The following is a 27,969-nucleotide window of genomic DNA, read 5'->3' as shown; positions in this document are numbered from 1 at the left end:
AAACAATGTTAGGAGTAAAGAAAAAAACATTATTTGGACAGAAAATATTTTACAGCCTGAACAGATAGGATGACCAGCGGATTTGGATAACAAGTTGAAAACATTGAACTCTTTGTGTTATCATCAACCGCAGTGTAACATTGACAAAATTATTTATGTTACATATGTCAGCAGTATGCAAAAGAATTATCATTATCTAATGCAGTAAATTGTATTATTTAAAATTTTCTGCTTAACTCATTTTGAGTGAGCAAAACCTGCGCTTGAAGAGCATTTCCATCATTCCAACATTGAAAGTATTCCATAGGATTTTTTTTCAGTGTTTCCCGTTGTTCTGTTGGATAAACTGAAAAAAAAAAGTCTTCTGCAACCAAAGTTGTTGTTTCCCTCCTGGGTCTTCATACCTGTAGCCTTGAAACTGGAGAGGGGTGAGAGGAGCGTCTGAGGCCAGTGCCCCTCTTCAGGCACGTGGTGTTCACCTGGAGGGCAATGGGCATCCTCCCCTTCCAAGGGCAGGTGGACGGAATAGGGCAGGTCCCAGACTCTCTTGCCACTTTTGCGTCTGGGGAGACGCCATTCATGGATGAGCTTAAAGCAACAAAGAAAGGGACTCTCGTGCGCAGAACCCGCAGGCCTCTGGCTCAGACCACTGCAGAAACTCCCCAAATGCCAGTGGTGTGATGAAGATGCTGTTGGATGTAGCAAGGTCTATTGTGCAGAGGAGCTGAGGAGAAGGCCCAGCAGGGGGCGGCTGCGGCAAAGGGCTTGCAGGTCCAAGCAGGACCCGGGAGGGAAACGCCAACTGGGATGCTGAGAAAGGGGACCACGCGTGCCACAAGGGCTGTTGCCCTTCAGGGTGTGGAAATGACCTTGGGGAGCCTCAGCTGATGGCCGCTCTCTGGAGGTTGAACTGGGTCCACACCCCAAGTCTTGAGGTGCTGAAAGGGTTTTTTTCAATGGTGCCAGCATTCACAGTTGGATTTTCCTGTGTGGACAAGACCTTCCTGCAGCCATCGCAGTTGCGTGTGGCTGCAGCCAGTGCCCAGGATCACGGGCACAGCCTTTCCACGAGTTTGGTGGGCATGCCGACTGGGTGGCTTTAGAACTCCCTCTGGGAGCTGGAGGGGAAGCAGCAGAGAGCAGGGCTGGAATCTCAGGGCTTTTTGTTTCCAGAAGACCCTTTGAGTGAGGGAGGGGGGGAAGGTCTTTGGCCATGGGATGAGCTGCTTGTGATGAGATCTTGAGCATGTCTCCTTGCAGGGGGCCCGAGAAACCTTTGAGAGCTACTACCGGAAGCAACGGCGGAAGCAGGCCCGGCTGGTGCTGCAGCCCCCCTCCAACATGGTATGGCTTTCGGGGAGGGGGGCAGCACTGTCTTGGTGGGTCTCCGTCACCCTGGTAATCCTCCTCTACTGCCCCTTTCTCTTTTCCAGCATGAAACCCTGAACGGCTACCGGAAGTATTTTAATCAGATTGTGGGGTAAGTGAATGTTTTGGTTTTATTTCCTTGCCTGCTCTCCTGAGCTGAGGGTGGGGGAGGTGTTACTCCTTTCTAAAACAGGGCATGCGGTTTTCTCCTGATAGGATTGGGAGAAGTTGCGGTCAGGGGGTTTGTTTTGGGGGGTTGCGAGCCTCCAGGTGGCACCGGAAGATCTCCCACTATTTCAGTTTCTCTCCAGAAAAACCAAGATCCATGTTCCCCTGGAGAAAATGGCTGCTTGAGGTGGGGGGGGGGGGGGAATTCCATGACATCACATCCCTCTTAAGCACCCTCCCTAGGCTCCACCCCCAAATATTCAGGTATTTCCCAACCCAGAGCTGGCAGCCCTCCTTGCTCCTGTGCACCAGTCCTGCTCTTTGAGTTCTCACTTGTTTGTGCTGGAGGGTGAGCTCCCGAGGGAGCCAGGGCCTGAGCCTGCCCGGGAGACTGGGGGCTTTGCGGGCGGGGTGGAGCAGCCCGGGGCGTTTTCCCTTCCACCACCTGGGCAGGGATTCAGCCAAGCTGTGCGAGTGAGCAAGGAAGACGCACAGAAACTCCCGTGACGCCAGTGCCGGCTCAGCCTCTGGCGGCCCATCTTAGTCCCTCCTTGTGTGAAGGGGAGAAGGACGTCAGGTCAGCCCAAAGTGGTCTTTCTGGCCCAGCATCCTGTAAAATGTTTTCTGTCCAAATAATGTTTTTTCTTTATTCCTAAAATTGTTTTTTAATTTCAGTTTTTATTTTTTCCTATTTGCCAGGCGGCAAAAATTGAGCCTAGCGGGCAGCAGCCGCCTGCCTCCCCCAGTGGCCAAGAGCAGGACATGGAGGCCGAGGTCTGCCTTCCCCTGAGGTTGCCTCCTGGCACCGGGGTCCAAAGGCTGGCTGCCGTGGCTAGTAGCCCCGGATGGACCACTCGGCCAAATGCCTTTCCTGTCTAGGCCTGTGGCTCTCAGTGCATTCTCTGGCTGCAAATCCCACAGCCCCAAAGGTTGGGAAAAGAGTGGGGAGAGTCTGAAATCCCCTCTAGGTCCCGCCCACCAGTGAAACTCTCAAATCTGCTAATCTCTTGCATCTAAACCTTGCAGGTTATCTAAAGCAGGGGTGTCCAACTCTGCCGCTTCAGATGTTCATGGACTACAATTCCCATCAGCCCCTGCTGGCATGGCCAATTTTTTACATTTCAGTGTTTTGTCACTTGTAACACACCCCTAGACCTTTGGGTTTAAGGTGGGCTAAAATACCAATGCACAGCCAGTGTGAAGGGGACTGGTGTTGGGGGTGGGGGAAGAGGCCTGGAAAGTGAACCTTTGGCCAACAAGGCAGGCTGGGAGTTTGCTTGATATGTTCAGCTTGAGGTTCAGGTAATTCCAGCTCTGGGCCAGGAAATGCCTGGAGCCTGCAGAGGGCGCTTGGAAGAGAGATGGTGCCGTTTTCTCCAGAGGAAAGGATCAGTTTGTGATTCAGGGAAATCTCCAGGCCCTGTCTGGAGATCGGCCACCCTTCCAAAACCTTGGCCAGCCCCTTCCTTTGAGGCTGCAGGACTGGTGCGTGCGCATGATGGCCTCTGGAACCACCAAGGCTGCGATGAAGATTGGGGCTTTCTCTCCCCCCCCTTTCCCACTAAAGATAGTGGTCAAGCTCTTGGCTGCATGCCCCATGCGCCAGACGCTCTTTGGCAGAGGAGGGGGGAGGAGCATTCAGTGTATTCCGGGACGTGCCCAGTTCTCCCCACGGGTGTGGGCCTAGGAGGACCAGATGGCCTGGGTTTTGGACCACGGCCCTTGCTGTCTCTCCTGTAGATTCTTCGTCATCGAGGACCACGTCCTGCACACCTTGCTGGGCTTGGTGGACAGAGCCTACCTTGAGGAGCTGTGGGACATGGCGCTCTCGAAAACCATCGCTGTCCTGCGGACTCATTCAGTGAGTAGCGCTCAGGAGGATCTCTTTTCAGGCACCCAAAGGGCGTCATTTTTCTCTGGTTAGTCCAGAGATGAGGGTGTAGTTCTGGATCTGGTTCCCAGCACATCTCTTTTAGCTGACTCTTGTGTAATATTCTTCAGGGCAAGCAGGAGGTCCTCAGCCTTTTTAAGACTGCGGTGGCCTTTGGGATTCTGACTCAGGGGAAAGGGTGCAGCAACGAAATCGTGGCCACGGGAGGTAGGGCCAACCTTTGAAGGAATAGCTGCAGGAGGCAGAAACACACACACACACACACATCGAGGAAGCCCAAATGTGGGGGGAAATGGGAAAGAGGAGCGGGAGAGAATTCAGCCTTCACTGGGGGTGGGGGTGGCTGCCACTGAAGCAATGTTATTGTAATCTGCCCTGCCAATCAGATCTCCAGCAGCCTATCAGAGGCCCTGGGGGGTGGGGTGCCCAACCCGGTCCTATCCACTTTGTAGCAGCAGCTTGGTGGGCATCCCCATGGCCCCACAGTCACCCTAGGAGCCCCACATTGCCTGAGCCCCCAGGAGGGTGTGGGGTGGGCAGCAAGGGGTATTTAGTGCTGATTCTCTTCCCTTCATTGAAGGTGGGGGGGGGGGACCAGGTGGAGGGACCCACTGGCTCTCTTTCTCTTCCAGTCCTACTGCTCCGACCCCGACCTCGTCTTGGACCTGAAGAACCTCATTGTCCTTTTTGCTGACACGCTGCAGGTGGGCCCCTGCCCTGCATGAAGACCACACACACACACACACCCCCCGGGCCTCGTGCTCATCCTGCTCCCTCTGAACGTCTGTTGCCCCCCCTCTCAGCCGTGGGCTCTTCTCCGACATACCCTGGACCCCTTTCCCACACAACGCGTAGTGGTTGGCAGCACCCTGTGCCCGCTGTCTTCCTGCCAGTGAACCTGGCAAGGCTGTCTGTGTGATCGACACTGAGTCAGTCTGGAGCCTGCTGTCTCCAGGAGAGCCAGGTTCAAGCCCCGTCTCTACCCTAGACTTGTTGGTGCTCCCTCAGTCTAACCCCGCTTCACAGAGTTGTTTTGGGAATAAAATGGAGAAGGAGGAATCCACTATGTAGCTGGGAGTTCCTGAGAGGAAGGCGGGGTGGGGTGGGGTAGATGTGTTCCTCTTTTGATATGCCCGTCCTGCCCCCTGCCTGCAAACATGATCCAGGTGAATGTAGATTCTGCAAGCTGTGGAATGGGCTGCAGCTCTCTTTTGGCTGGGCCAGGTTCACCTGGAGGCTCCCAGAGAGCTAACTCTTTGGTGTTCCTGACGCTGCCTGTCTTTGCCCAGGGTTACGGCTTTCCTGTCCACCAGCTCTTCGACTTGCTGCTGGAAATCCGGGATCAGTACAGCGAGACGCTGCTGAAGAAATGGGCAGGAGTCTTCAGGTGAGGCTGTTTGTGGTTTACCGTGAGCAGGGGTGCAAAGCCAGATTTCAGATTGCTTACATCTCCCCGAGCTTTCAACATGGTCTGAAGTACAGTGGTTGGCAGACTGAGTCATCCAGAGCCAGCGTGGTGTATTGGTTAAGAGCAGGTGGATTCGAATCTGGAGAACCGGGTTTGATTCCCCACTCCTCCACCAGAGTGGCGGAGGCTTAACTGGTGGACCAGATGTGTTTCTGCACTCCTACATTCCTGCTGGGTGACCTAGTCACAGTTCTCTCAGGACTCTCCCAGCCCCACCTGCCTCACAAGGTGTCTGTTGTGGGGAGAGGAAGGGAAAGGAGCTTGTAGGCCACCTCCTTACAAGAGAGAAAGGTGGGGTATAAAATCCAAACTGGTGGGGTATAAAATCCAAACTCTTCTTCCTCCTCTTCTTCCTTGGTGGGGGTAAAAACGGCTTGCGGGGGGGGGGGGGGAACCAGTGCAGGAGGGTCGGCTGAAAGTCGCTGAGCAGGACTGGCAAATGGGAGTGGAATTCTGCCCTTTAGGGGCTGGGCTTCTTCTGAACGTCCCTGTGAAGCTGCATCTGGGGCTGCTGAGGCTGCTCCAAGTGTCGTGGGGATCTCACAGATTGCCGCTGCCACAGCGTGGAGCCATTAGCTGCCACATGTGGCCCAGCTGTGGTCACCCACCCATGGAGTGGACTGTGTGGGCTTCTCAGATGTAATGTCAAGAAGCAGCAGACATGGAGATGTGGTGTTGGAGGCGGGGGGGGCGGGGGGGTTCCTGAGTCTGCAGGGGGAGGGGGGTTGACTACCTGGCAGATTGCTTTTTTCTCTTCCTCTTTAACGTGCCATTCTGCTACTTCTGCAGGGACTTGACCTATAGAAATACTTCGTTTGTTTGTTTATTTAAAACATTTTTATGCTGCCTTTCTACCTTATCAGGGTCCACAAAGTGGCAAACATGAAAACATTTGAGCAATTAAAAATACAATTAAAGCTATAAAATAATTCAACTGAAAACACCTAAACAAACAACCCTAGAAGGTGGGTCAGTCCCCAGTGCTGGGGGTCTGCCAGACGAAACAAACGCGTATTCACCTGCTGGCATGAGACACTGATAGAAGGGGACCGGCAGACCTTCTTGCGGAGGGAGTTCCCAAGTTTGCTGCCACAACCCACAAGGCCTTTCCCCGGGTTGCCCTCTGTTGAAGTGGCCTTCTCGTGCCTTTTATTGCTTGGGAGCTGTGCTTCTTCGTCTCCAAACCAGAGCCCGGCTGTTTCTGTTCTGCATTTAGGAGGAAACTGGGACCACATGCCTGTAGCTCTGTGGCTGGCTCTGGGCTAGAGAAGGGCTCCAGCTGTCCTTATACAGACAGCAGACAGCATTCTCACCTGCCGCACGATTTGGGGAAGGCAGACGAGGACGTGAACGACTGGGCCCTCGGCACCCCATCACGTCTTTCTCTCTCCAGAACAGTGTTGTGTATCCCAGCCTTTCTGGGGTTTTCGGAGTCAGCATAGAGAAGTCGCACCCAGAGCCTTCAAGAGACCGCCAATGAACTGGAGCTACCTGATGCTTGCCCTGGCTGGGCACCTCTCCCTCTAGGCCAGGGGTGGCCAACCTGTGGCACTCCAGATGTTCATGGACTGCAATTGGCCATGCTGGCCGGGGCTGATGGGGCTTGCAGTCCATGAACATCTGGAGTGCCACAGGTTGGCCACCCCTGCTCTAGGCTGAGGAGGCATCCTTACCCAGACTCTGTGGGGCCCTCTGGCCACTTAACTAAAGCTTGGCTGAAGATGTGGCTGTTGCAGGCCAGTGCAAGAGCCTTGAAATAGGATGCTCCTGCTGCCTCCTTCTGTGGTGGATCCTTCTGGACCAAGGAGCACCATTTCTTTCTCCTACTCCTTCATTTCCAACATGGAGGGAATCCATTTACCTGCCCTGACTTTGCATCCAAGGGTACCTACTCCACCCTCAACCTCTTGGGTCCACCCGGATATCATCCCAGCACCTGAAGCTCTTCTGCAAGGATATTGACCGTTTCCCCCAGCTTATAATGGAACATTTTCTCAGGGTGTCGTTTGCCTCTGTCCTCTGTTCCAGCCTCTGACTGTTGCCTGAGACTTCCAGTTTGTGTTGGTCAAACCTGTGGAGCTGCTGACCACCGGCGGTCTCCCCCTTTCAGCGTTCAGATTTGTATTCCTGAGTTCCAGCGTTGGAACTCTGTGTGTGGGGTGGGGTGGGGGTCAGTTCTTCCTCATCTTTGACCCCACAAGTACAAGGCTGCCTTAAGAGCAGGCCTTGCCTCCTTAGCTACGAGAGTCTCCAGATTCCATCCGAGCTGAGATGTGGAGCTTCTTTCCGCCTAGCCTGACATCAGATGCTGGGGCCACTCTTGTTCTCTGGGCTTGAGAAGAACCTCCTCCTCCTCTGAAAATGCTTTAAATGGACAAGACAAACTGGCTGTGGTGAGTTTTCCAGTCTGGGGGGCCAAGGCCTTGCGGTGTTTGCTCCTGACATTTTGCCCCCATCTATGGGTGGCATCTTCAGAGGCGTGTCATGGTAAGGTGTGTTTCTCACTGTGGCACATGCCAACAAACCTTTTGGATAAAAAGTACCCGGCCACACAGGCCAGAAGAGTCACCCCAGCCAGTTGATTCTAGCCATCAAAGCGTTTGACAAATAAGGGAGGCTTGGTATGGCATCCTCTGTATGTTTGGAAGGCAGCCAGCCAGGCCGTGCCATTGTTCTCCAGCTGGGCATACACAGCATGCGGAGACGTTTGTCAGACGGGAGGTCTTTGCGGCAAAATTGAGCTTTAGAGACTCCCCAAATCCTGTTTGGTGGAGGCACAAACGTCCACAGTGAGAATGCAAAGAGGACCATTTAAAGAACAACAGTTAGGAGTCAGCGGCCTGCTTGTGGAGGTGGCTCATCTGAGATTTGCTCAGGGAGTCTGGTTGTGTTTGGCTCAGTCCCGGGTCTCCTCTTGCCCCTGCACAAGAATGAATGAAGTTTCTCCCCCAGGGAAAGAAAAGCAGCCTCTGAAGGGTGGGTCCCGCTGCCAGCAGGCTCTCTCGTGACAGCTCCCAGGGTGTTTGGGAGGGTCCCTGTTTCTTTGCACAGGAGGTGTGAATGCTGTTAACCCCACCATGGGCCAATGCACACTCTCTTTTGCTGTCATTCACAGAAATATCCTTGATTTGGACAATTACAGCCCAATCCCCGTGGTCTCTGAAGAGCTGTATCAGAAGGTGGTGGGTCAGTTTCCATTCCACGATGCAGAGCTCGCAAAGGTACAGTGGGTGGGTGGCAGAGAGGGGGGCTTTTGAACAGCTTTCAACTCTTCTTGGAGCTTTTCAGGAAGAGGCTGGATCTGTTCAGGGTGTTCTGCCGCAGGGGGGAGGGCGACCCCTGTGACCCACGAGATTCCTGCCAATGACTGACTGACTTCTGAGCTATTCAGTCCTGGCCCAGTGAAAGATGCTCTGAGGCAGCTGCTGAATCCTCTGGCTTTGGCAGACTGGAGAAGGCGAGTGGGGTTGGTTCGTGGGTCTGTTGGGTAAAGGAAGAGCCCCGGTCAGCTTAGAAATAGGGGTGTGTTTTTTTAATAAGATGTGTTAATTATGCACTACACTCTGGGGAAAGAACCAGGCTTCTGCACCCAGTTCTGTTCCCTTCGTCTTGTACCCCTTCAAACTCACTGGCGTTCAGCCTTCCTGTGCTCGTGGCCTGCCAAATCGGACTTGTCTCATTTTAGAAGTGGGAGGTGGAAGACAGGCAAAGAGAGGCTTTGCTTCAGAAGGAGCAGCTTGAGGCGTGGGGGGGGGGACGTTCTCTGTCCCACAGGGAGCAATATGGCAGCAGGCTGCCTCTGGCAAGAGTGGGCAGGGCAGTGAGTCAACGGGGGGGGCTCAGTGTTGGAAGAGCTTGCTGGTTCCCCTGGGGACACCTTCAAATCTCTGACCACCCAACTCTACTTTTTGCAGCAACCATTCCCAAAGAAGTTCCCCTTTTCTGAGTTTGTGCCTAAAGTTTACATCCAGATCAAAGAATTCATCTACGCTTGCCTAAAGTTCTCTGAAGATCTTCATCTCAGGTACACGAGCTGGACACTGGTAACTACTCTCGCATCCATACCTGAAAATACCATAGCATCTTTGGGGGGCCTGTCACAAAAGCTCTCTGTGTAAACACACGCCCTCCCTTTGGTGTGGGGGGGACCACCCCTCCTTGTCAGCAGGGGGCGTTGGTTTGGATGCAACCACAGCAGGTAACCAAGGGATAAGAGGTCCTGGTCCTTTTCTGTTCCCATCATCTCTTCAATTCCAGGTGAAGTGCAAACCACGTGGCTCTCAGTGCAGCCTGGTCTTGGTCCATTTGTCACTCCCTTGCCCTTCTTGAGTTTCCTCCAGCAGCACCAGCAGAGGTCTTCCCCCGAATGCCACTTAGGGGCTTTGCTGGAGCATCTTTCCGCCTGGGCTGTGGCCGGAGCAGGGCGCTGGCCTCCTGCTGCCTCCTCCGAGGACCACTCCTGTTTGCCAGCCACTGTTGACTCTTCCCTTCGACTTGACAACTTGAATTAGTTTTTATGAGGACATTTGCCTGCTAAGCTAGCAGCAACTTCTGTTCTTTCTGTCTGTCTTTCTTCTCCTTGTCATGTGCAGCGCACCCTGGAGTGACTGGGGCCAGGCTGTCAATCACAGCTGTTGTGAAGGTCACGGCTGCCGGTGCGGGGTCCGGGGCCATCAGCCGTCACTGTCACAGGCGGCTCTGTGTGCCCAGGGGACTCGTCCCTCCGGCAGAGAGCATGGAGCGTGTTTTTGCTTAATTGGAATTCCAAGCAAATGCCTCCTCTAGGTGTGGAAGAAGCAGCCCTCCCCGCAAAAGGCAATAAAGCCTGCCACATGCTTTTCTCTCAGAGCCTGGGCAATTCAGACTTCCTGCCCTGAGGGAATCCTTCCCTCACTGGGGTGCCTCCGTGCAGAGTTGGGGTGTGGGCGAGGGCCGCCGTGTCCCTCTTGGAGCCTGGCCGTTCTTTCCTCTTGGGAACGGACAGATCACGTGCCCTTGGACACATCGTGGCCAACTGGAGGGAGGCCTGAACTGGTAGAGAAGTTCTCTTTTCCGCAGCCATTCCTCCAGTATCGTTCCTTCCAACCAGTTCAGGCTCTTTAGTGGAAAATGGAGATGTCTGCCCCCCCCCCCCCCGTTTTTGGTGGCTGGTGGCAGATGTTTGCTGCTTCATGGCTGAGCTCCAAGTTTGATCAGGGGAAGGTCAAAGGGTTAGGGTCACAGCTTGGACCACCTGTGCTGGAGTTCCTCCTGCTAATCCTAAAATGGTTTGGTTGTGGGCAGTGGTGGACCTCCCCCTCCTGGAGATGAACCTGGAGGCCCCCAATGCTTCACAGCAACGGACTTCCCCAAGCAGAGGGAGGGAGGGAGGAGTGCCCTGCCTTGCCAGGGGAAAGTGTGGATCGTACCTGCTTTCCACTGCAGCAGGTGGGCGGATGGGGAGGGTGGGCAAGGGGAAGCAGGAATGGCTCCTGCTGTTTGTCATCTCACCATTTGTGGGTAAAACAGGCTGCGGAGCAAAAGGCCACTTGGGCTGAGTTGCCCGGAGCCCTCAAGGTATTCCTGCTTCTGAACCACCGTCCCAGTGTGGAATCCCCTCCCCACCAGCTGCCTGTCACTGGGCTGCTCAGCTCAAGGAGCCTTGTCTCAAGCCTGAGGCGAGGAGGCCCGTGAGAGATCAAAGCACGGGGAAGCCTCCGCCTTTGTCCAAAGGGCTTCATGGCAGCACCGGGGCAGAATGGTCCAGGGAGCTTCTGGACACCTGTCTGGCAGCCTGTGGGAGTGTTTGGGAGGCCCCCTGGGAAGGAAGAGTGGGGAGCCACAGCAGCTTTCCCTGCGAGCCCCATGCGGACTTGCAAAGGGCAGGCCTTCCAGTCACTGGACTTCCTTATGCTTTGTCACTGGCTCCAGAACTGCCCCTCACAGGGTCTAACAAGAGGTGATCTCAGAACATGTGCAAACATGGCTGTGGGGAATTGGGGCTCACAAACACTGGTTTCTGCTCTCTCTCTCTCTCTCTCTCTCTCTCTCTCTCTCTCGGTCGGTCGGTCGGTCGGTCGGTCGGTCGGTCGGTCGGTCTCCCTCTCTTTCCCTGCCATCATCAAACTTGTTTTTATGAAGTGGTTCCAGCTGAGGGTGCTTCGCTGCTTAAAGTCTTAGTGCCATGTTGGCATCTCTGTCTCTCTTTTCACTTCTGAGGGGACCAGCTGAGATTGTGGAGCGCTGTGGCAGGGTTGGATTAATTGCTGCCCTCTCCCCTTTCTGCTCCTGGAACGAGCTCCTTCATATGCGGAAGGCCCCAGGCTCAGTCCCCGGCATCTCCAAGTGAAAGGGCTGGATGGGTTTTTTGGGGTGGTTGTTTTTCTGCCATCAAGTCACAGCTGACGTTTGGCAGCCCTGTCAGGCTTCCTAGGCAAAAGGTGTTCTTCAGAGATGGTTTTCCATTTCCTGTCTTCACATCCCAACTGGCCCAGGGTCACCCAGCAAGCTTCCACCACACGAGTGGGGATTTGAATCTGGCTTTCCTAGGTCCTTGACCACTGCACCGTGCTGCCTCTCTGCAGGTCATGTGAGAAGCCTCACATGAGAAGCCTCTGCCCCAGACCCTGGAGAATGGCTGCCAGTCTGAGTGGATGGTGCTGATAGTCTGATTCCGAAGCAGACATCTTCAGGTGTGCCCAGGGGGGGCCTTCTGCCCAGCCAGTCTGATGCTGTCTTCTCTGAGGGGCTGGAGCTCTCTAGGGTGCTCAGCAGAGAAGGGTCTTTTCTGGCCCCTGTCTCGTTTGATCCTCTGAACTGGAACTACCAGGCGCTTGTCCTTCTGCACACCATGTCGTCACCCCCCCTGCCCCCCCCACCCCGGCCACTGACTGTGGCTTCTGCCCATCTTGTCTTGATGGGGACGGGGTTATCTTCAAAGGAGCTTTGACGCCCCGGTTTCAAAGCCGTGCTTCCTTTTGTCCTTTTGTATACTAGTAACAACTTCCCTCTTCTCTTCAGCTCTACAGAGGTTGATGACATGATCCGGAAATCTACTAATTTGCTGCTGACTCGAACTCTGAGCAGTTGTTTACAGAATGCCATCAAGAGGAGGAATGTCGGCCTGACAGAGGTGAGGGTTCCCCCTGAGTCTTGGGGAAGGCCCCGTATCACCAGGGTAGCTGCTGGAATGCTGTCCTTCCTCACTAAGCTGGTTTGGAGAAAGGGGACAGCGAAAAGGACTTGTCGTTTCTCCCCTCACACTTCTGTGTCTTCTTGGAAAAGAGGAGGTGCTTCTAGTTTGAGAAGAAGCCCCCGTCTCCTGCAAGCGACACTGGATCCTCTGAAGATGCCAGCCACAGATGCAGGCGAAACGTCAGGAGAAAATGCTATTGGAACATGGCCGTACAACCCGGAAAACCCACAACACCCTAGTTCCTTGGAACAGCTTCAACACACTGTCATTTGAAAACAACACTTTAAGTTGCTGCATTTTAACAGATAGGCTGTTTTTCGACTGATGCAAGAACATTGGGACTTGGGCAGTGATCGTGATGAAAAACTCTGTAGCTTTGGAACTCGTGGGAGCAAAAGAGCAGAGATCATAAGAACATAAGAACATAAGAAAGAGCCTGCTGGATCAGACCAGAGTCCCTCTAGTCCAGCACTCTGCTACTCGCAGTGGCCCACCAGGTGCCTTTGGGAGCTCACATGCAGGAGGTGAAAGCAATGGCCTTCTGCTGCTGTTGCTCCTGCGCACTTGGTCTGTTCAGGCATTTGCAATCTCAGATCAAAGAGGATCAAGATTGGTAGCCATAAATCGACTTCTCCTCCATCAATCTGTCCAAGCCCTTTTTAAAGCTATCCAGGTTAGTGGCCATCACCACCTCCTGTGGCAGCATATTCCAAACACCAATCACATGTTGTGTGAAGAAGTGTTTCCTTTTATTAGTCCTAATTCTCTCTCTCCCCCCCCCCCTAGTATTTTCAATGAATGTCCCCTGGTTCTAGTATTGTGAGAAAGAGAGAAAAAATTCTCCCTGTCAACATTTTCTACCCCATGCATAATTTTATAGACTTCAATCATATCCCCCCTTAGACGTCTCCTCTCCAAACTAAAGAGTCCCAAACGCTGCAGCCTCTCCTCATAAGGAAGGTGCTCCAATCCCTCAATCATCCTCGTTGCCCTTCTCTGCACTTTTTCTATCTCTTCAATATCCTTTTTGAGATGTGGTGACCAGAACTGAACACAGGACTCCAAGTGCGGTTTTCAGTTTTATTATCAACACCTTTCCTAATTATCCCCAGCATAGAGTTTGCCTTTTTCACAGCTGCCATGCATTGAGTTGACATTCCTGTGGAACTATCAACTAAGACGCCCAAATCCCTTTCCTGGTCTGTGACTGATAGCATAGTGTGTATGTGAAGTTTGGATTTTTTGCCCCTATGTGCATCACTTTACATTTTGCTACATTGAACTGCATTTGCCATTTCTTAGCCCACTCACCTAATTTATCAAGGTCCGCTTGGAGCTCTTTGCAATCCTTTGTGGTTCTCACCACACTACATAATTTGGTATCATCTGCAAACTTGGCCACCACGCTATACACCCCTACTTCCAGGTCATTTATGAATAGGTTAAAGAGCACTGGTCCCAAAACGGATCCTTCGGGGACACCACTCCCTACATCTCTCCATTGTGAGAACTTCCCATTTATACCCACCCTTTGTTTCCTGTTCCTCAACCAGTTTTTAATCCATAGGAGGACTTCCCCTCTTATTCCTTCATTGCTGAGTTTTCTCAATAGTCTCTGGTGAGGAACTTTGTCAAAAGCCTTTTGGAAATCCAAGTAGACAATGTCCACTGGTTCCCCCTTATCCACATGCCTGTTTGCACCCTCAAAGAAATCTAGTAAGTTTGTAAGACAGGATTTGCCTCTGCAAAAGCCATGCTGACTCTTCCTCAGCAGGTCTTGCTTTTCTACATGTTTAATAATTTTATCTTTAATGATAGATTCTACTAATTTACCAGGAACAGATGTCAAACTGACTGGCCTGTAATTTCCTGGGTCCCCCCTAGACCCTTTCTTAAAGATTGGTGTGACATTGGCCATCTTCCAGTCTTCAGGGATGGAGGCAGATTTTAGGGATAAGTTGCATATTAAAGTGAGAAGATCAGCAATTTTATGCTTGAGCTCTTTAAGAACTCTTGGATGAATGCAATCTGGGCCAGGGGATTTGGTAGCATTTAGTTTATCAATGGCTGCCAGAACTTCTTCCTTGTCTACCACTATCTTCGCTAGTTCCTCGGATTCACCTCCTAAGAAGCTTGGTTCAGGTGCAGGGATGTTCCTCACCTCCTCTTGGGTGAAGACAGATGCAAAGAATTCATTCAGCTTCTCTGCAATCTCCCTGTCATCTTTTAGCACACCTTTTGTTCCTTTGTCATCTAACGGGCCTACCGCTTCCCTAGCTGACTTCCTGCTTTTGATGTATTTGAAGAACTGTTTGTTGCTGGTCTTGATGTTCGCAGCCATGCGTTCCTCATAATCCTTTTTTGCCTCCCTTACAGCTAACTTGCTTCTCTTTTGCCACCATTTGTGTTCTCTCTGGTATTCTTCATCAGTTAAGTTGGACTTCCATTTTCTAAAAGACATCTTATTTTTTCCTAATAATTTCCTCAACCTCCCCTGTTAACCATGGTGGCTTTCTTTTGGACTGGGCGCTGCCTTTCCTAACCTGCAGAACACATTCCAGCTGAGCTTTTAAGACTGTGTTTTTAAATAACCTCCAAGCATCTTGGACAGTTTTGACTCTCCTGATTTTCCCTTTCAGCTTCCTGCGCACTATCCCCCTCATCTTTGAGAAATTTCCCTTTCTGAAGGCGAATGTAACTACATTAGTAGTTGTCACTTGTTCACATGCAGAGATACTGAATCTGACAGCATTGTGGTCGCTGTTCCCTATCGGCTCAACAACACTGACTTCCCGCACCAGGTCCTGAGTTCCACATAGAATTAGATCTAGGATCACCTCTCCCCTGGTTGGTTCTACAACCATCTGCTCTAAGCCACAGTCATTTAGCATATCCAGGAATGTTCTCTCCTTACTATGACCTGAACATGCATTTTTCCAGTTTATATGGGGATAGTTAAAATCACCCATTACCACTACATTTTTGCTTTTGTTGGCCTCTCTAATTTCTTTTTCCATCTCAGAATCCTCTTGTGCCCTTTGGTCAGGGGGACAATAATATATTCCTAATGTTAAACTATGCTTCACCCCTGGTATTGATATCCACAGTGCTTCTGTAGAGGAATCAGCTCCCCCTGCATTGTCTATTTTATGTGACACTATGCTCTCTTTGATGTAGAGGGCCACCCCACCCCCAATACGCCCTGTCCTATCCTTCCTGTAGAGCCTGTAACCTGGGATAACAGCATCCCACTGGTTCTCCTCATTCCACCATGTCTCTGTGATGCCCACTATATCAATGTCCTCCTTCAAAACTCTGTACTCCAGCTCCCCCATTTTAGGTCGAAGAATGTGGTTCTCTTATGGCCCAGGATCAAATTGTGTCACTCTGCTGCTGGTGACCCCAGGGTGAAGAGTTCACAGCCGAGGAACCGGACCTTGCCAGCATGTGACGTGGCTGCACAGAATGCCTGTGGCCACCTGTGCAAATGGCCCACCAATTGGCAACATAGCTGTTGCTGGGAGCCCCCTCCTTGTGCACCAGGCAAGCAGCGCAGGGCTGCTGCATCACGCGAGGGGGTGAATCCCCCCCCCAATGTGAAACAAGATAATTAAAACTTGGGTTTGGAGGGTGGAACTCCCGTCCGAGGAGATGGCTATCGTGGAGCAGCACAAGCGGGAGAGCGGAAAAGTCCCCCCCCCCTTTGGCCCTGACGGTTGATTGTTGTTTTAATTTCATGTCAGACAAGTTAATGTAAATCGCACTGACAGATCTACGCCAAGCGCAGGGATTTGTTGACTTTAAGCCTTGTGGAGACAGGAGGTTATGTCAACACCTCTGCTGGGGCTGTCAGCTTAACAAAGCAAGGAAGTTTTTTATTTGTTGGGGAAAGAGGTGTTTTTCTGTTTTGACTCGGAGTTTCCTTTAATCCTCGGAGGCTTGTATCTTGATAACCTTTTCTGCAAGGTAATCGGGGAGGTCAAGGGGTCAGGCTGAGCCGGGGAGGGGAAGGAGTCTTTCAGCAGCCCTCTGAGTCATAATCGACTCCAGCCGCTCAGCCGGAGCTCTTTGCGGAGGGAGTGGGGGGCGCCCCCCTCTCCTCCTCTTCTGGTGACTTTGGCCATTTGGCAGGCACAGATCTCTGCCCGTGGTGCCTTGCGAGAGCTCCACGTTCTTTACTGGGGTCTGGGGCTGCATCTCGCCCTTGATGCCCGTGACCCTTCCTCGCCGGTTGATGGGTCTGTAACTTTGCATGTGGAAAATGCCGGTTCAGTCCGCCATAAAAAGAACTTGGGTAGACAGGTTCTGGCCAAGATGGGAGGACTGGACCCAAGGTCCACGGTAGCTTCCTGTGTGGCACAGTGTTACTCTAGAGGGGCAGGAGTGCCGTCCAGTTTGGGTCAAGCCAGGTGACCCCCCCCCCCCCAGTTGGTCTAAGGGAGCAGCTAAGAGAGGCAGCTCTGAGCCAAAGTCCCTGTGATCTGTGCACTGCGGTAAGATGGCTGCACTCATGGCCACAGGAAGCGCATCAGGCTGATCTGGAGAAAGCGTGGCGTCTGCCAAGGCTCTATTGGAAATTCGAGCCCTGTTTTGAATGCACTGCTTAAGTACAAGCCCGCCAGTCATTGTGGGCCTTCTGTCTGAGCCCCTGGGCCTCCTGTCATCTGGGGTGAACTGAGAGTCATCTGTCAGGAACAGGGACATCTCTGTGGTGGCTCCTTGGCTTAGCAGTTCCCAGCCTATGGTGGGTGGCCTGTTGCCAGCTTATTCTTTGTTATGTGGCAGGAGGGGGGGGGCTGTCACTCTTATTCCAGGGTTGTGACTGAATGTATCACTTGGACAGGGCTCTGGGGGATCCAGTCATCTCCCTTGAGCTAGCACCTTCTTGCACAGTTTTGGGAAATTGCTTTTATTGCAGTGGTTGTGGGGAGGTAGTTGGAGACTTATTGTTTGGCTGCTGAAGAGATGAAGAGCTGCCATCTTGAGATTTGCCTCCTAGCTGCTCCAGCGAAAACTGCTCTATCTCAGTGGGAGTCCTGCCCTCTTTCTTCAGTAGGGGGATGGTAAATGTGGGCCTGCCTCAAAGGGCAGTTGTGAGAGTGGCTGAGATGGTATCTGCTTTGGATGTTCCCTAGAAAGGTAAACATTGACTCCATCCCCATCCAGAAGTCTTACATTGTGACCCTGTGGCATGAATGACTGCAGCAGCAGCCCCGTCGTAGGGGCACGTTCCTCTTGCCAACCTCCTTGGACCACCCTGGAAACAGACAAGGGCAGCCCTGACCTGTTCCCTCGGCTGGGGCCCCTCAGCTAACGAGCCCCTTGGGCTGCCCAGAGGTGCATCAGTTGCCATTCCAGGGCTGGCTTGGGCTGCTGCATTCCGTGCTCCCTGTCTCCTGGGCCTGGCGCAGGCCTGCCAGTTGGGTCGCTTTGCCAAGCAGGTCTTCTGATGCCTCCTGTCTTGCAATTCCCTCTGTAGGGGGCTGTCGAAGCCTATTCGGCTATGCCGGTGAGTATGGCGGGTGTGTTTCTCCTGTCCCGTGCACTCTACTCACTGCTTGTACCTTCGGGGGCTCGTGGAATCGGAGGAGGTGAAGGGGCAGCCAGGCTGGAAACCAGAGGGACAGGAATCTCCCATCTGTGACCCGGGAGCCCCAGGGAGCCCCGTTGGTGCTGCCAGATTGAGCTGAGCAGGGAGAGTCTCTCTCCCTCCGTCCCTCCCTCTCTCAAGTGCCCTTGCAGGGGGAGTTTGTCACCCTTCCTAGCCGAGCTGTTCTCCCTTTCAGCCGGGCGAGGGCGTTCACATGCTCTGGGGTCCCCTGCCGGCAGCTCTAGTGGAGCCACTCACAATTTCCTCCACTTCTGACAAGGCAAAAAAACTCAGGTGGACAGTGGGAGACACAGGCTGTGGGCCTCGCCCCACTTACACCCCATTCCTGCGGCAGGCCAGGCACAGGTTCCCGACCCCCACCACGGAGCCCCAAAGAGCCATCTTTTGCTCTCTGTCCGGTCTTTGCTGGCTGGGGTGAACAAGAGACTTGGGAGCACACTCTTTCACCTTCATGGCCTCCCAATGAACTGCTCCAGCCCCACTGAGTTCATGAGGTCTTTGCCCGACCCGTTCTGGCTTGGGGGCCATTTGGGCTCCCTTCCCTCAGACTCCCTGTGCTCCTGTCCAAGCCGGTGGCTGCATTCGTTCCCAAGGAAGAAGGGCTGGCTGATTGAGTTCTGCCCACGGGTCTGGCAGGCGTCCTTGGCTGATAGTGGGCAGCAGAAGCAGCAGCATTTTTCAGGCAGGAGGAGAATTTGTGGTGCATCCTGGTGACCTTCCCACTGCCAGGGGCACCTTCGCGCCACCTGCCTTTTGTCCCTGGAGAGGTGAGCCCCTGGGGCACAAGACTGGATGGGAGGAAGTACCGCCCCCACTGGCCAACTCCTGCCTTTCATTCCCACCCCAGCAGGGCTCCTGCGAAGTCGCCAGTGGCCTCTTCTGCCCTCTCCAGACGCCCGATATGCCTTCCAGTCTGTGCTGGAGCAGCCAGCCTCGCTGCAGGGGTGGAGGAGGTTTTGCCGGCTGCCCAGCAGGCTTCTTTTGCGGCAGGCCGTCCTGGCCAGAAGCGGCAGATGCCCTCCAGGGCCTGCTCTGCCGGGGGTCACCCACTTGTGCCTAACGTGGCAGAGCTGAGGGTGGCCTGAGCTGTGCCCTTCACCTGGGCTATGTCACCTTGCTGGAGGGCGTAACCTTCACTCGGCGTGGACTTTTAACAGCCATCCGTTTTCTCTTCATTATCACCTAATGTGGCTTTCTGTAGTTAGTTTGCACTAACAGAGCCAGCGAGGCGCTAACCAGTTTTCACTTTAGAGGCATTAATTTTAAAAAATTGCAAACAGAAGCTCACCTTCATGTCCCTCATGTGCCGCCACCTGTTGGAACAGGCCAGCTACAGAGAGGTTTTAGTGGTGATCGCTTGGGCAGGACAGGTCGGCTCCACCCACAGTGGGAGGGAGAGCGAGCACTCTTAGCACTGCAGGTCCTTCCAGAAAGCCTTTAGATCTTCCCGAAGAAGGCCTGCGCATGTGCGGTCCCAATGTGTGCCTGCACAGAAGACCACTAGAGGAACATTTATTTATTTAATTTATTTATTTATAATTACATTTGTATACCGCCCCATCCCCTGAGGGCTCTGGGCGGTGAACAACAAAATAATATTCCAGAAACAATAATAACAATAAATAATCAATATAAATATACATATTTAAAACATGAAACTACAGCATTCCACTTGGAATGCAGGTAACTGCAGTGCTGCTGTTGTTCACCATATAAGAATCACACCCTTCCTCCTGGAGGTGGCTTTGCTGTATGCCAAAGGGGGGGGGGGATGACCTTATGTGAGGAGGGGGCAGGGGTTGTGCGGGGCTCTACACAGCTGCCTTTTTTTGGGGGGGGGGGGGCACAGTCTCCCTCTCCTTCTGCAGCCCCAGCCACAAGAATAATCCGCAGGCCCTGCCTGGAAGAGTCAGCAGTGTTCCTGGCAGGAACCAGATGTTCTGCTCACATGGAGCAGGGGACCCAGTTGGGGATCTGACCTCACAATCCCTGGGGCTGCAGACAGGCAGGCAGGCAGGCAAGTGGCAGGGCACACAGCTGGAGGTGGAGGACTTTTAAAACATATTATTGTGTGGCATCTGGTGCAGCCCATGAGAAGCGAAGAGCGTTTGGCTGACTCTCCACAGAGTGCATGAAAGCTGGGAACTAGTAGATCATGGCAACAAATCATTAGAATGCTATAGCAATTAGCAATTTATTTGTTTAAAGATCTGTTGGTATGGGGAGGGGGGTGTTGACCACAAGAAGCTGATTAAGGGATAGTGCGTGTGGGGGGGGGGCTGTGTGCACTCTCCTCAGTCCCCCTCCCCACTTATTTTGGAGAGGGTCTGTTAGTCTCAGAAGTCAACTCTGCTGGGAGGGTATTTCACCATTTTTGATATCATTTTTAAATTATTTCATGGAGTTTAATCTGTTTTAACCATTCCTGATTTTAAATGTATATTTGACTTACTGTTACTGGCCCCAAGACCCGCTGTAGTGGGGGAATAGAACCCTAAACCCAAATAAATAAATAAATAAATAAATGTTCTGTTTCAATAGCTGATGCCTTATTATCAGAAACAGCCTTGATTATTGTTGTTTTTGCTCCTTAATGTTGGTGGAAATACAAACTTGCTGATTCCTGGAACCACCCATTTATGAACAATGGATGCCGCTCATCTGTGCAGTTTCCCACCCTTGAATGTGTGAAACAGTACCCCCCCCCCCCCACACACACACCAAGTGAAGGGCTGCTGTGGGGAACGAAGGCTGGGGGAAGAACTGCAAGGCCGTTGGCCCAGCCTTCCTCAGCACCCCTTGAGGAAAGAGGTGTGCATATGAACTGCTGCCTGCCTCTGCACACACAACACACACACACACAGTGGCTGAAGTGGGGATGTTTGAACACACATCAGCTGTGCGCATGTCTTGTTCATGAGCAGCCAACTGAGCCACAGGTTTGCCTACAAGCTGACTTCCCGCTGCAGTGGTCTGTGTGCCAGAGTGCATGCTGGGTGATGTGGTTTTTTCCCTTCGCGGAAATGTTCCGTGGGTGTGTGCCTGGCGTGGCCTTCGGGCTGGTTCAGCACTGCGTGTGGGACATCCGCGGTGCATTGCTCGTAAGGCTTTGGGCCTTGGGCGTCTGCTTCGTGTGTGCATGCTTGTTAGGGATGTGTTGAAGTGGCCTCCTTCCACCAAGATGGCAGCTGCTTTGGATTTCCTGGGACGTCTGCCCAATGGAAAGAATGCAAGTCCTGAAGAAAGGAAACAGCCACCCAAGACTTGCATAAAGAGATGCCACCCTGGCCGGGATTCTTCTTGGGTGGCCCGTGACTTGCGTCTCCAACTTCCATCTTTCTTTCTCTCTAACCACTTCCTCCCTCCCTCCCCCCCAGTCACTTTAGGGCACAAGAAGTTCAATACTTAGGTCGAGGAGCAATGTGTCTAGATAGAGGCTTTGTGGCCATGGACATAATTTCTGATGGGACAGATCTGCCTCCAGTTTTGACTGCCCTTTGGGACCACGTCTGTGGGCTTCTCTGCAAGTCCTCCAAACAACTGAGACAACACCGTGTGTGTGTGTGTGTGTGTGTGTGTGTGTGTGTGTGTGTGTGTGTGATGATGTTTGATGCATTTGCGCCTCCTCCGCCCCCCCCATGAAGGACTCTCGGCAACGTGTTCATGAGCTGAGTCTTTCTACATGACAGTCAGTCAGTGATTCCAGGGTATGCAACCTGTGGCTCTCCAGATGATTATGGACTACAATTCCCATTCCCATCATGGACTACAATTCCCATCCCAATTGGCCATGCTGGCAGGGCCTGATGGGATTTGTAGTCCATGAACTTCTGGAGAGCTACAGGTTGCACACTCATGTTGGGTTCTCTTGGTGAGTCAGAAGGTTGCATCCAGAATAGAAATAGGAAAGGGAGGTGTCATTCTCCTAAGTTTCTCAGTGGGGTTGTTTGCCAAGCTGTGTGATTTCCCAGGACAGCCCTTGGAGAGGGTACCTGGCTTTTTTCCTTAGTCCCATTCTCTCTCTTTATTTGCTATCTTGCCTCCCCTTTCCCATCAGGGCAGCTCACAATTTCTACAATATAAAATCACATTAATAACAACTATATAATTCAGCCCCAACTTTAAAATTCTCTCGTTTTCTGGCGCCCTAAAACCACCAAGCCAGCCAGCCGAAAGAAGGCCTGACAGCGTAAGCTCCGCAGGGCCCAGGGCTCACTGGACGGAGCGTTCCACCAGGGTGGGGCCAGAGCTGAGAAAGGCTCAGACTCTGGCTGAAGGCACCCGATCCTTTTGCCAGAAAGATATGCCGAGCAGACTTATTTTGAAATGAAGGAAAGGTCTTTCATGGGGGTATCTAAAAGAGGATTCTGAAGGTCCCCATGGATTGCCCCTGTCTGGATCTAGAACCCAGACTGCATGCTGAGAACGTGATGCGTTTGATGTGTTCTCCGTTCTGAGATTCAGTGTCCTGTGTCCAAAACAGTTTTGAGGGCCCTTCTGTGCCGCCTGGCCAACAGGGTCACAAAAGAATGGACGAAGCATGACTGGCCCGTTGGTCTGCAGGCTCCTCTTTGACTTGGCAGCCATGGGGGAGGGGGGGCATTCATCACCAAAGAAAGGCAGCCAATTTAAAGCAGATGGACACGCTTCATTTTAGCAAAGCATGTGTTTGACCTGCGGCTCTCGGCTACAGGACGGGCAGAAGCCGAGGTGGACCAGACAGTCAAGGCCCAAACACAAAGGGGTTCTTTCTCAGGCGGTGAGACGGTCCCTGATGGACACCTGGATGGCAGGAGGCCGGGGTCCCCCTCCCAGCTCTGGAATGTTCTCTTCCCCAACGGCAGGCTGGTAATTAAGTCTAGCAGCCGGGCCACGTTGAAGGCCCTCTTCCACATGGTGCATGTTGCGCTCAGCCTAGTTCGATTTCCCCCTGCGGACCTAGTGGCTGAGGGTGGGGGGGGTCCTGTTGAACGGCTCAGTGATTGCACTTGTACTGGATAGTGGCAGGCACTGATGAAAAGGCAGGGTTAAGAACACCCAATTAATAAAATATTGATATTTCAAATTAAATCAGTGGGAGACCTAACCTACCTTACCGAGGTGTTGTCGTAAGGATAAAATGGAGGAGGGGGAACTGCAGAAGTTGCTTTGGTTCCTCATTGGGTGTGATGGTAGAAATGAAACATAAATAAAGGTTAAAAGGAAATAAAATCAGATGGAGGGTCTGGGAAAACGGGTCGGTGTGTTCGGGTGCTCTGTGTGCAGAAGATCCTGGGCCTGTCCCTGGGACCTCCAGTTCAGAGGGTGGGACCTCTTTTCCTGTCAGGTCCAGGAGAGCCGTTGCCAGGGCACAGCTAGGTTGCCTGAGGGCCGGCTACGGCCTGGGACAGCTTCCTGTGTTCTCTCACCTGTTGCCATCAGGGGCAATTGTGGCCCGCTCTCAGCATCTCTGTCCTGGCCCAGGAAAGAGACGGCATCCTCACACTTGAGCAGCTCTGCTGGGCTCTGCTTGGCAGGAAAGCCAGAGATGGCCATGCTGAGAACTGGGGGCTCCTCCGCACGTACCGACACACTGCTGCTGGGAGGCACATTTTGGGGCAGCAGCCAGGCTGTCTGCTGGGTGGCTTGTGGAGCAAGATGTTGCCGTCTTTTTGAATCAGCAGCTTGTACTTCTGGAAAGATCTCCCCGATCCCGAGTGGGCGCTGCAGGCGGAGAGGGGGTGCCCTTGCAAGCCCCTGCTCCGTGACCCCACCTCTCCCTGTTACTCCCGGGGGCAGCATGACAAGCAAACTGAATGTAACTCCTGCCACAGGCGGCTCCGAGAGCATCTGCTGCGGAATGAGTTGCACGTCCAGAACTCTGTACCTGCGTTGCTGTTTAGATGCTCTGCCTCACGGTCGCACTGCTGCTTCGCTCCTGCCACACAGCGCAGGAATGATCTATTTATCCCAACATCACGCTTTTGAGCCGTCTCACTGCAGGGAGTGTGAGCGTACCTGCGGCCTCTCCCTGTTACCATGCGGCCAAATAGGTGTGGTCTGTTTACAGAGATCAGCCTTCAAGTATTATAAATATGAGACATTTCTAATTAGTAAAAAGGGAACACCTGGTCTGTTTAGGCATTCAGGCTGAGCAAAAAGGCAAAGAAATGGCGAAAACACCCAGTCCCCTTTTCCCTGCTCTTGGTCCTTGTCGTAAATTATGTCTAACTTGCGGAAGTCCAGAGTTCAGGGTTAGAAGTTCTCCTGCCTCTTGCCTCGTGGATGAGATGGAGTCCTGAGTTAAACGTTTAGACCTTCCTGGCCAGGAACTGTAAGATAAGAGAGGGTGTCCTTCCCGCGACCTGGGAATTTGTCATCTCCCCCCACCCCACTTCCCACATTCCTGCCACAGAGGAAGGGCAGACTTCCTAGCCCTTTGACTGTCTCCTTCAGAGGCGTGGGGGGTGGGGATGGCACCCGGGGCAACACCTGCTCTGGGCACCCCCTGCGCCCCACTTACTTTAGACAGCAGGAGCCTGCTGCGGGCCGGGCTGAGGGGTGCCCGGCGGTGGCCCAGCCAGGCTGCTCCTTTGGCCGGAGCAGCCTGGCGGGGCGGGGCTGAGGGGAGGGCGATTCTCCGCCCCCTACGTGACCCGCTGGCATGCACCGGGGTACATGTGAGCGTTCCACCTCTGGAAATGTCCCTGTGAGCGTTCCACCTCTGGTCTCCTTCTCTGTCCCTTTAGGTGCAGCATTCTAGTGAGGTGTGAGATGGTCAATTATTGTCCCTTTTCAGCCAGAACCATGACAATACGGGAGCCCCCAGGACTCTCCACTGGGGCTGGATGGCTCAGTCCCCATCGCCCTCCCTGCTGCCAGCCGCGAGGGTGCAACTGGGTTTCAACTCGTACACTGAATGTAGTCTGATGGCTGAAATACTGTGGTGAATTCTAGCACGGGGAGCACTTTTCCACACTGGCAGCCTTTTTCTTGCTCCCCATTATAGGGGAATTCAGCCATGATGCTGTTGTAACTTCTCCCGCTGAATTCCTGACCTGCCTGGAACGTGGATGTTTTCAGTGTACTGGGATGCGGGGAAGTTATTTATTGATTTTGTTTGAAATACTGTAAATTGCCTTTCTATCTGGATCCCCAAGGCAGCAAACCTAAAAACACTGAAACACTCAAACAATTAATAAGAGCATTTAAAATTATGAAATAATTCAGTAAAAACACAAACCCCAGAACCAGGGAGGAGGTTCAGGAACCATTGTTGGGGGTACGCAAAACAAAGTGAGTTCCTTTTCCAAAGGCTGCGTCGACTTGCTGTCCACCAGAAGACGCTTCCACCACAGAGGGTTCTTCCAGAGAAGGGAGCCGCCTCTTCCTAAGCTTCTCAGAGGGGTTTTCTGATCCTGCTGCCACTAATGGACTTTTTAAAGGAATTCTCTCTTCCCAGCTCCCCTTCCTACATGGTCTTTCTGAGGCTCCGCTTAGCACCTCCGTCTTCCACTGTCCACCAACTGCTTGCCACAGGGATAGCCTACCACACTTGCCCACTCCCGAGGCATTCGTGATTCACTGACTGACGACCTCCTTTTTAAACAGCGTGTTTGAACAGTGGTGGTCTTTGTGGCATGGAGAACAGCTACCAGCAATCAAAATAGTAAAGAATTCAGGGAAAGTACCAAGTGTCGGGAAAGAGGCTTATCTTTTTAGCTGGAATGCTTAAACAGGGCTGGGGGAGCCACGCGCTTCTCGGTGCCAAATGGAGTAGCTCTTGTGGGTCAGCAGGGCTGTTTCAGCACAGAGGGCATTAACCACCTGCAAGTTAAAAGTTTTGCATCCTGGGGGTGGAGAAACATTAGAGTAAGGAGAGAACCACATTCTATCCAGCATTGACAGACATTGTTCCAAAGTATATAGTTTCCTCATAGACTTAAATATAATGATCATAGTAAAAAATGGCAGAAAGTATTGTGTGATGTGTGGAAAAAACACACACACACACACACACACACACACACACACACACACACACACACACACACACACACACAGATGCAGGCGAAACGTCAGGAGAGAATGCTGCTAGAACACGGCCATACAGCCCGGAAACCACACAGCACCCAATGTTGGTTCTGTTGAGCAAAACTGCAAATGTATTGTCAAAGGCTTTCATGGCCGGAATCACTGGGTATTGTGGGGTTTCCGGGCTGTATGGCCATGTTCTAGTAGCATTTTCTCCTGATGTTTTGCCTGCATCTGTGGCTGGCATCAGGAGAAAATGCTACTGGAACATGGCCATGCAGCCCGGAAACCCCACAACACCGCAAAACTGCAAATTTTCAACATGTGGTTGGTACAGGTTGAAAATATATTGGAAAATTATTCTGGAAGTGATATTTGAAGATTGAAGCATTGAGCCCCTGATGAATCTGGATTTTTTCTTTTGAATAGTATAGAGACAGTCACAGTTGTCTCGGAACTCTCTCAGCCTATGCAGAGGTGAGCCATGGCAAACCACCTCTGAACGTTTCTTGCCTTCAAAACCTTCAGGGTTGCCATGACAGCCCACACAATCATACAAAGAGAGACAGTGCAAATACCATATAACTTTGTTGAAGGTTTTCATGGCCAGAATCACTAGGGTGTTGTGGGTTTTCCGGGTTGTATGGCCCGGAAAACCCACAACACCATATAGCTTGTTTTATACTTTTTAAAAAAACCCTGTATCCTGCTTTTCTCCCTGATCGGTGACCCAAAACATATTTTCATGTTTCCTGCACCCCAGCCCCTTTTAGTCTTCACACCAACAACCTAGTGAGGGTAGGTTAGAAAGTGTGAGGGACTGAAGATCACTGGGCTGGTTCCCCTGGCAGAGTAGGGAATGGGTCCCTGATCACCCCGGATCCTAGTCCAGGGGTCTGCACCTGTGGCTCTCCAGATGTTCATGGACTACAATTCCCATCAGCCCCTGCCAGTGTGGCCAATTGGCAGGGGCTGATGCCATGTTGGCAGGGGCTGATGGGAATTGTAGTCCATGAACATCTGGAGAGCCACAGGTTGCAGACCCCTGTCCTAGTCCAGTGCCTCAACCACTCCCTCTTGGCAGTTCTCACATAGAGACGTTGCTAAATTTGTTGACTGTAACAAAGTAGTTTTTACAAGATACTGGAAAAGTTTATTGTTCCCAGTAAGTAAGGGTGGTTATTGAAGCTCTGGGGTCCATAATCTGACTGAATTACTGCTATTAAGAAACGTAAAATAATGGGGAAAAGACAATAACCATTATTTTATGTTTCTTAATATTTTTCCATTATTGCCTTCTTTCTGTGTTAATAAAGTTTTGTGTATACCTATGTAGACTTCGATAACATGAGGGAATCTGTAGGTGGAGTCCACAAGAGGGGTGTGTGTATGTTAATTTTAATATTAACTTTACAGAATTAGCTCTTATCTCTCTTGTCTTAGTATTGGTTGGTTTTGATAGAGCAGAATTTATTATTACTGTTATTAATTATAATTGTCTGTCTTCTTATCTAATAATAGATCATATAAAGAAAATAACGATATTGTAGGACCAAAGTATGTTTTCTGACCTGTCAAATCATATTATAATGAGATAAGTTTATAATTTGCTTTTTTTATTTACTGTATGTTCATTTATATTCATGTAATGAAAATTAATAATTAAAAAAAAGAAACATAAAATAGATGGATGAAGATTAGCTAGATGTGACTCCAGTAACGTCCTAGAGTCCAACAATATTTTTGGGGCATAAACTTTAGAGAGTGAACGCTCTGTTCACCAGGTATCTCTTGAAAACGTGGACCCCAAAAATCTTGTTGGTCTATATAAGGTGCTGCTGGACTTGAACCGAGCTGTTCTATTGCAAATCAACATGGCAGCTCTCTGAAACTAATGAAATGGATGCAGCTTCTTGTCATTGGCCCAATATTTGGAAACAGAATGATCATCGTTTTGGTATTCGTTATTGGAAAGATAGATTGTTTGTGGGGAGGGGGGTTTGAACATGTACTTGTGCTTGCGATTTCTATTTATGATACGCTGTAGTCTTTTTTGAGGCATACAGCAAACAAAAACAATGCACGTAATTCATTGATTGAGCTGCATGGAGCCGCCCACGGTGGTTTTCTGGCAAATTCTTCCCTTCTGCAGTGAGGTAGGTGGCCACAGCCTGACCTTGACAGCCGCCTGGGATTCAGGGGGGTTTGTGTGGAGGGTGGCTGGAGCACAATAGCTCCAAATGAGGCCTTTGACGAGGTGGTTCCTCAATTAAAAA

General features: G+C 51.8%; 1 protein-coding gene across 1 annotated transcript in view; it reads left to right on the top strand.

Moving 5' to 3' along the window:
* EXOC6B (exocyst complex component 6B) overlaps window positions 1-27,969 on the top strand; it is a 191,689-nt gene that overhangs the window by 93,596 nt on the left and 70,124 nt on the right. Inside the window, exons 9-24 of the mRNA XM_048508780.1 lie at window positions 1,261-1,344; window positions 1,434-1,480; window positions 3,277-3,397; window positions 4,060-4,131; window positions 4,717-4,814; window positions 8,011-8,116; window positions 8,810-8,919; window positions 11,895-12,006; window positions 16,201-16,410; window positions 17,549-17,578; window positions 17,856-18,094; window positions 18,250-18,362; window positions 22,374-22,621; window positions 23,102-23,241; window positions 23,344-23,542; window positions 24,409-24,428. Of these exons, the coding sequence (XP_048364737.1) occupies window positions 1,261-1,344; window positions 1,434-1,480; window positions 3,277-3,397; window positions 4,060-4,131; window positions 4,717-4,814; window positions 8,011-8,116; window positions 8,810-8,919; window positions 11,895-12,006; window positions 16,201-16,410; window positions 17,549-17,578; window positions 17,856-18,094; window positions 18,250-18,362; window positions 22,374-22,621; window positions 23,102-23,241; window positions 23,344-23,542; window positions 24,409-24,428 (1,949 nt within the window). The remainder of the gene's footprint in view (window positions 1-1,260; window positions 1,345-1,433; window positions 1,481-3,276; window positions 3,398-4,059; window positions 4,132-4,716; window positions 4,815-8,010; window positions 8,117-8,809; window positions 8,920-11,894; window positions 12,007-16,200; window positions 16,411-17,548; window positions 17,579-17,855; window positions 18,095-18,249; window positions 18,363-22,373; window positions 22,622-23,101; window positions 23,242-23,343; window positions 23,543-24,408; window positions 24,429-27,969) is intronic.

This window comes from Sphaerodactylus townsendi, linkage group LG10 (genome assembly GCF_021028975.2).
Source record: "Sphaerodactylus townsendi isolate TG3544 linkage group LG10, MPM_Stown_v2.3, whole genome shotgun sequence".
In the NCBI taxonomy this organism is placed as follows: Eukaryota; Metazoa; Chordata; class Lepidosauria; order Squamata; family Sphaerodactylidae; genus Sphaerodactylus; species Sphaerodactylus townsendi.
Note: the sequence above shows the minus strand (reverse complement) of the source record. Positions and strands in the feature narration are given on the sequence as shown.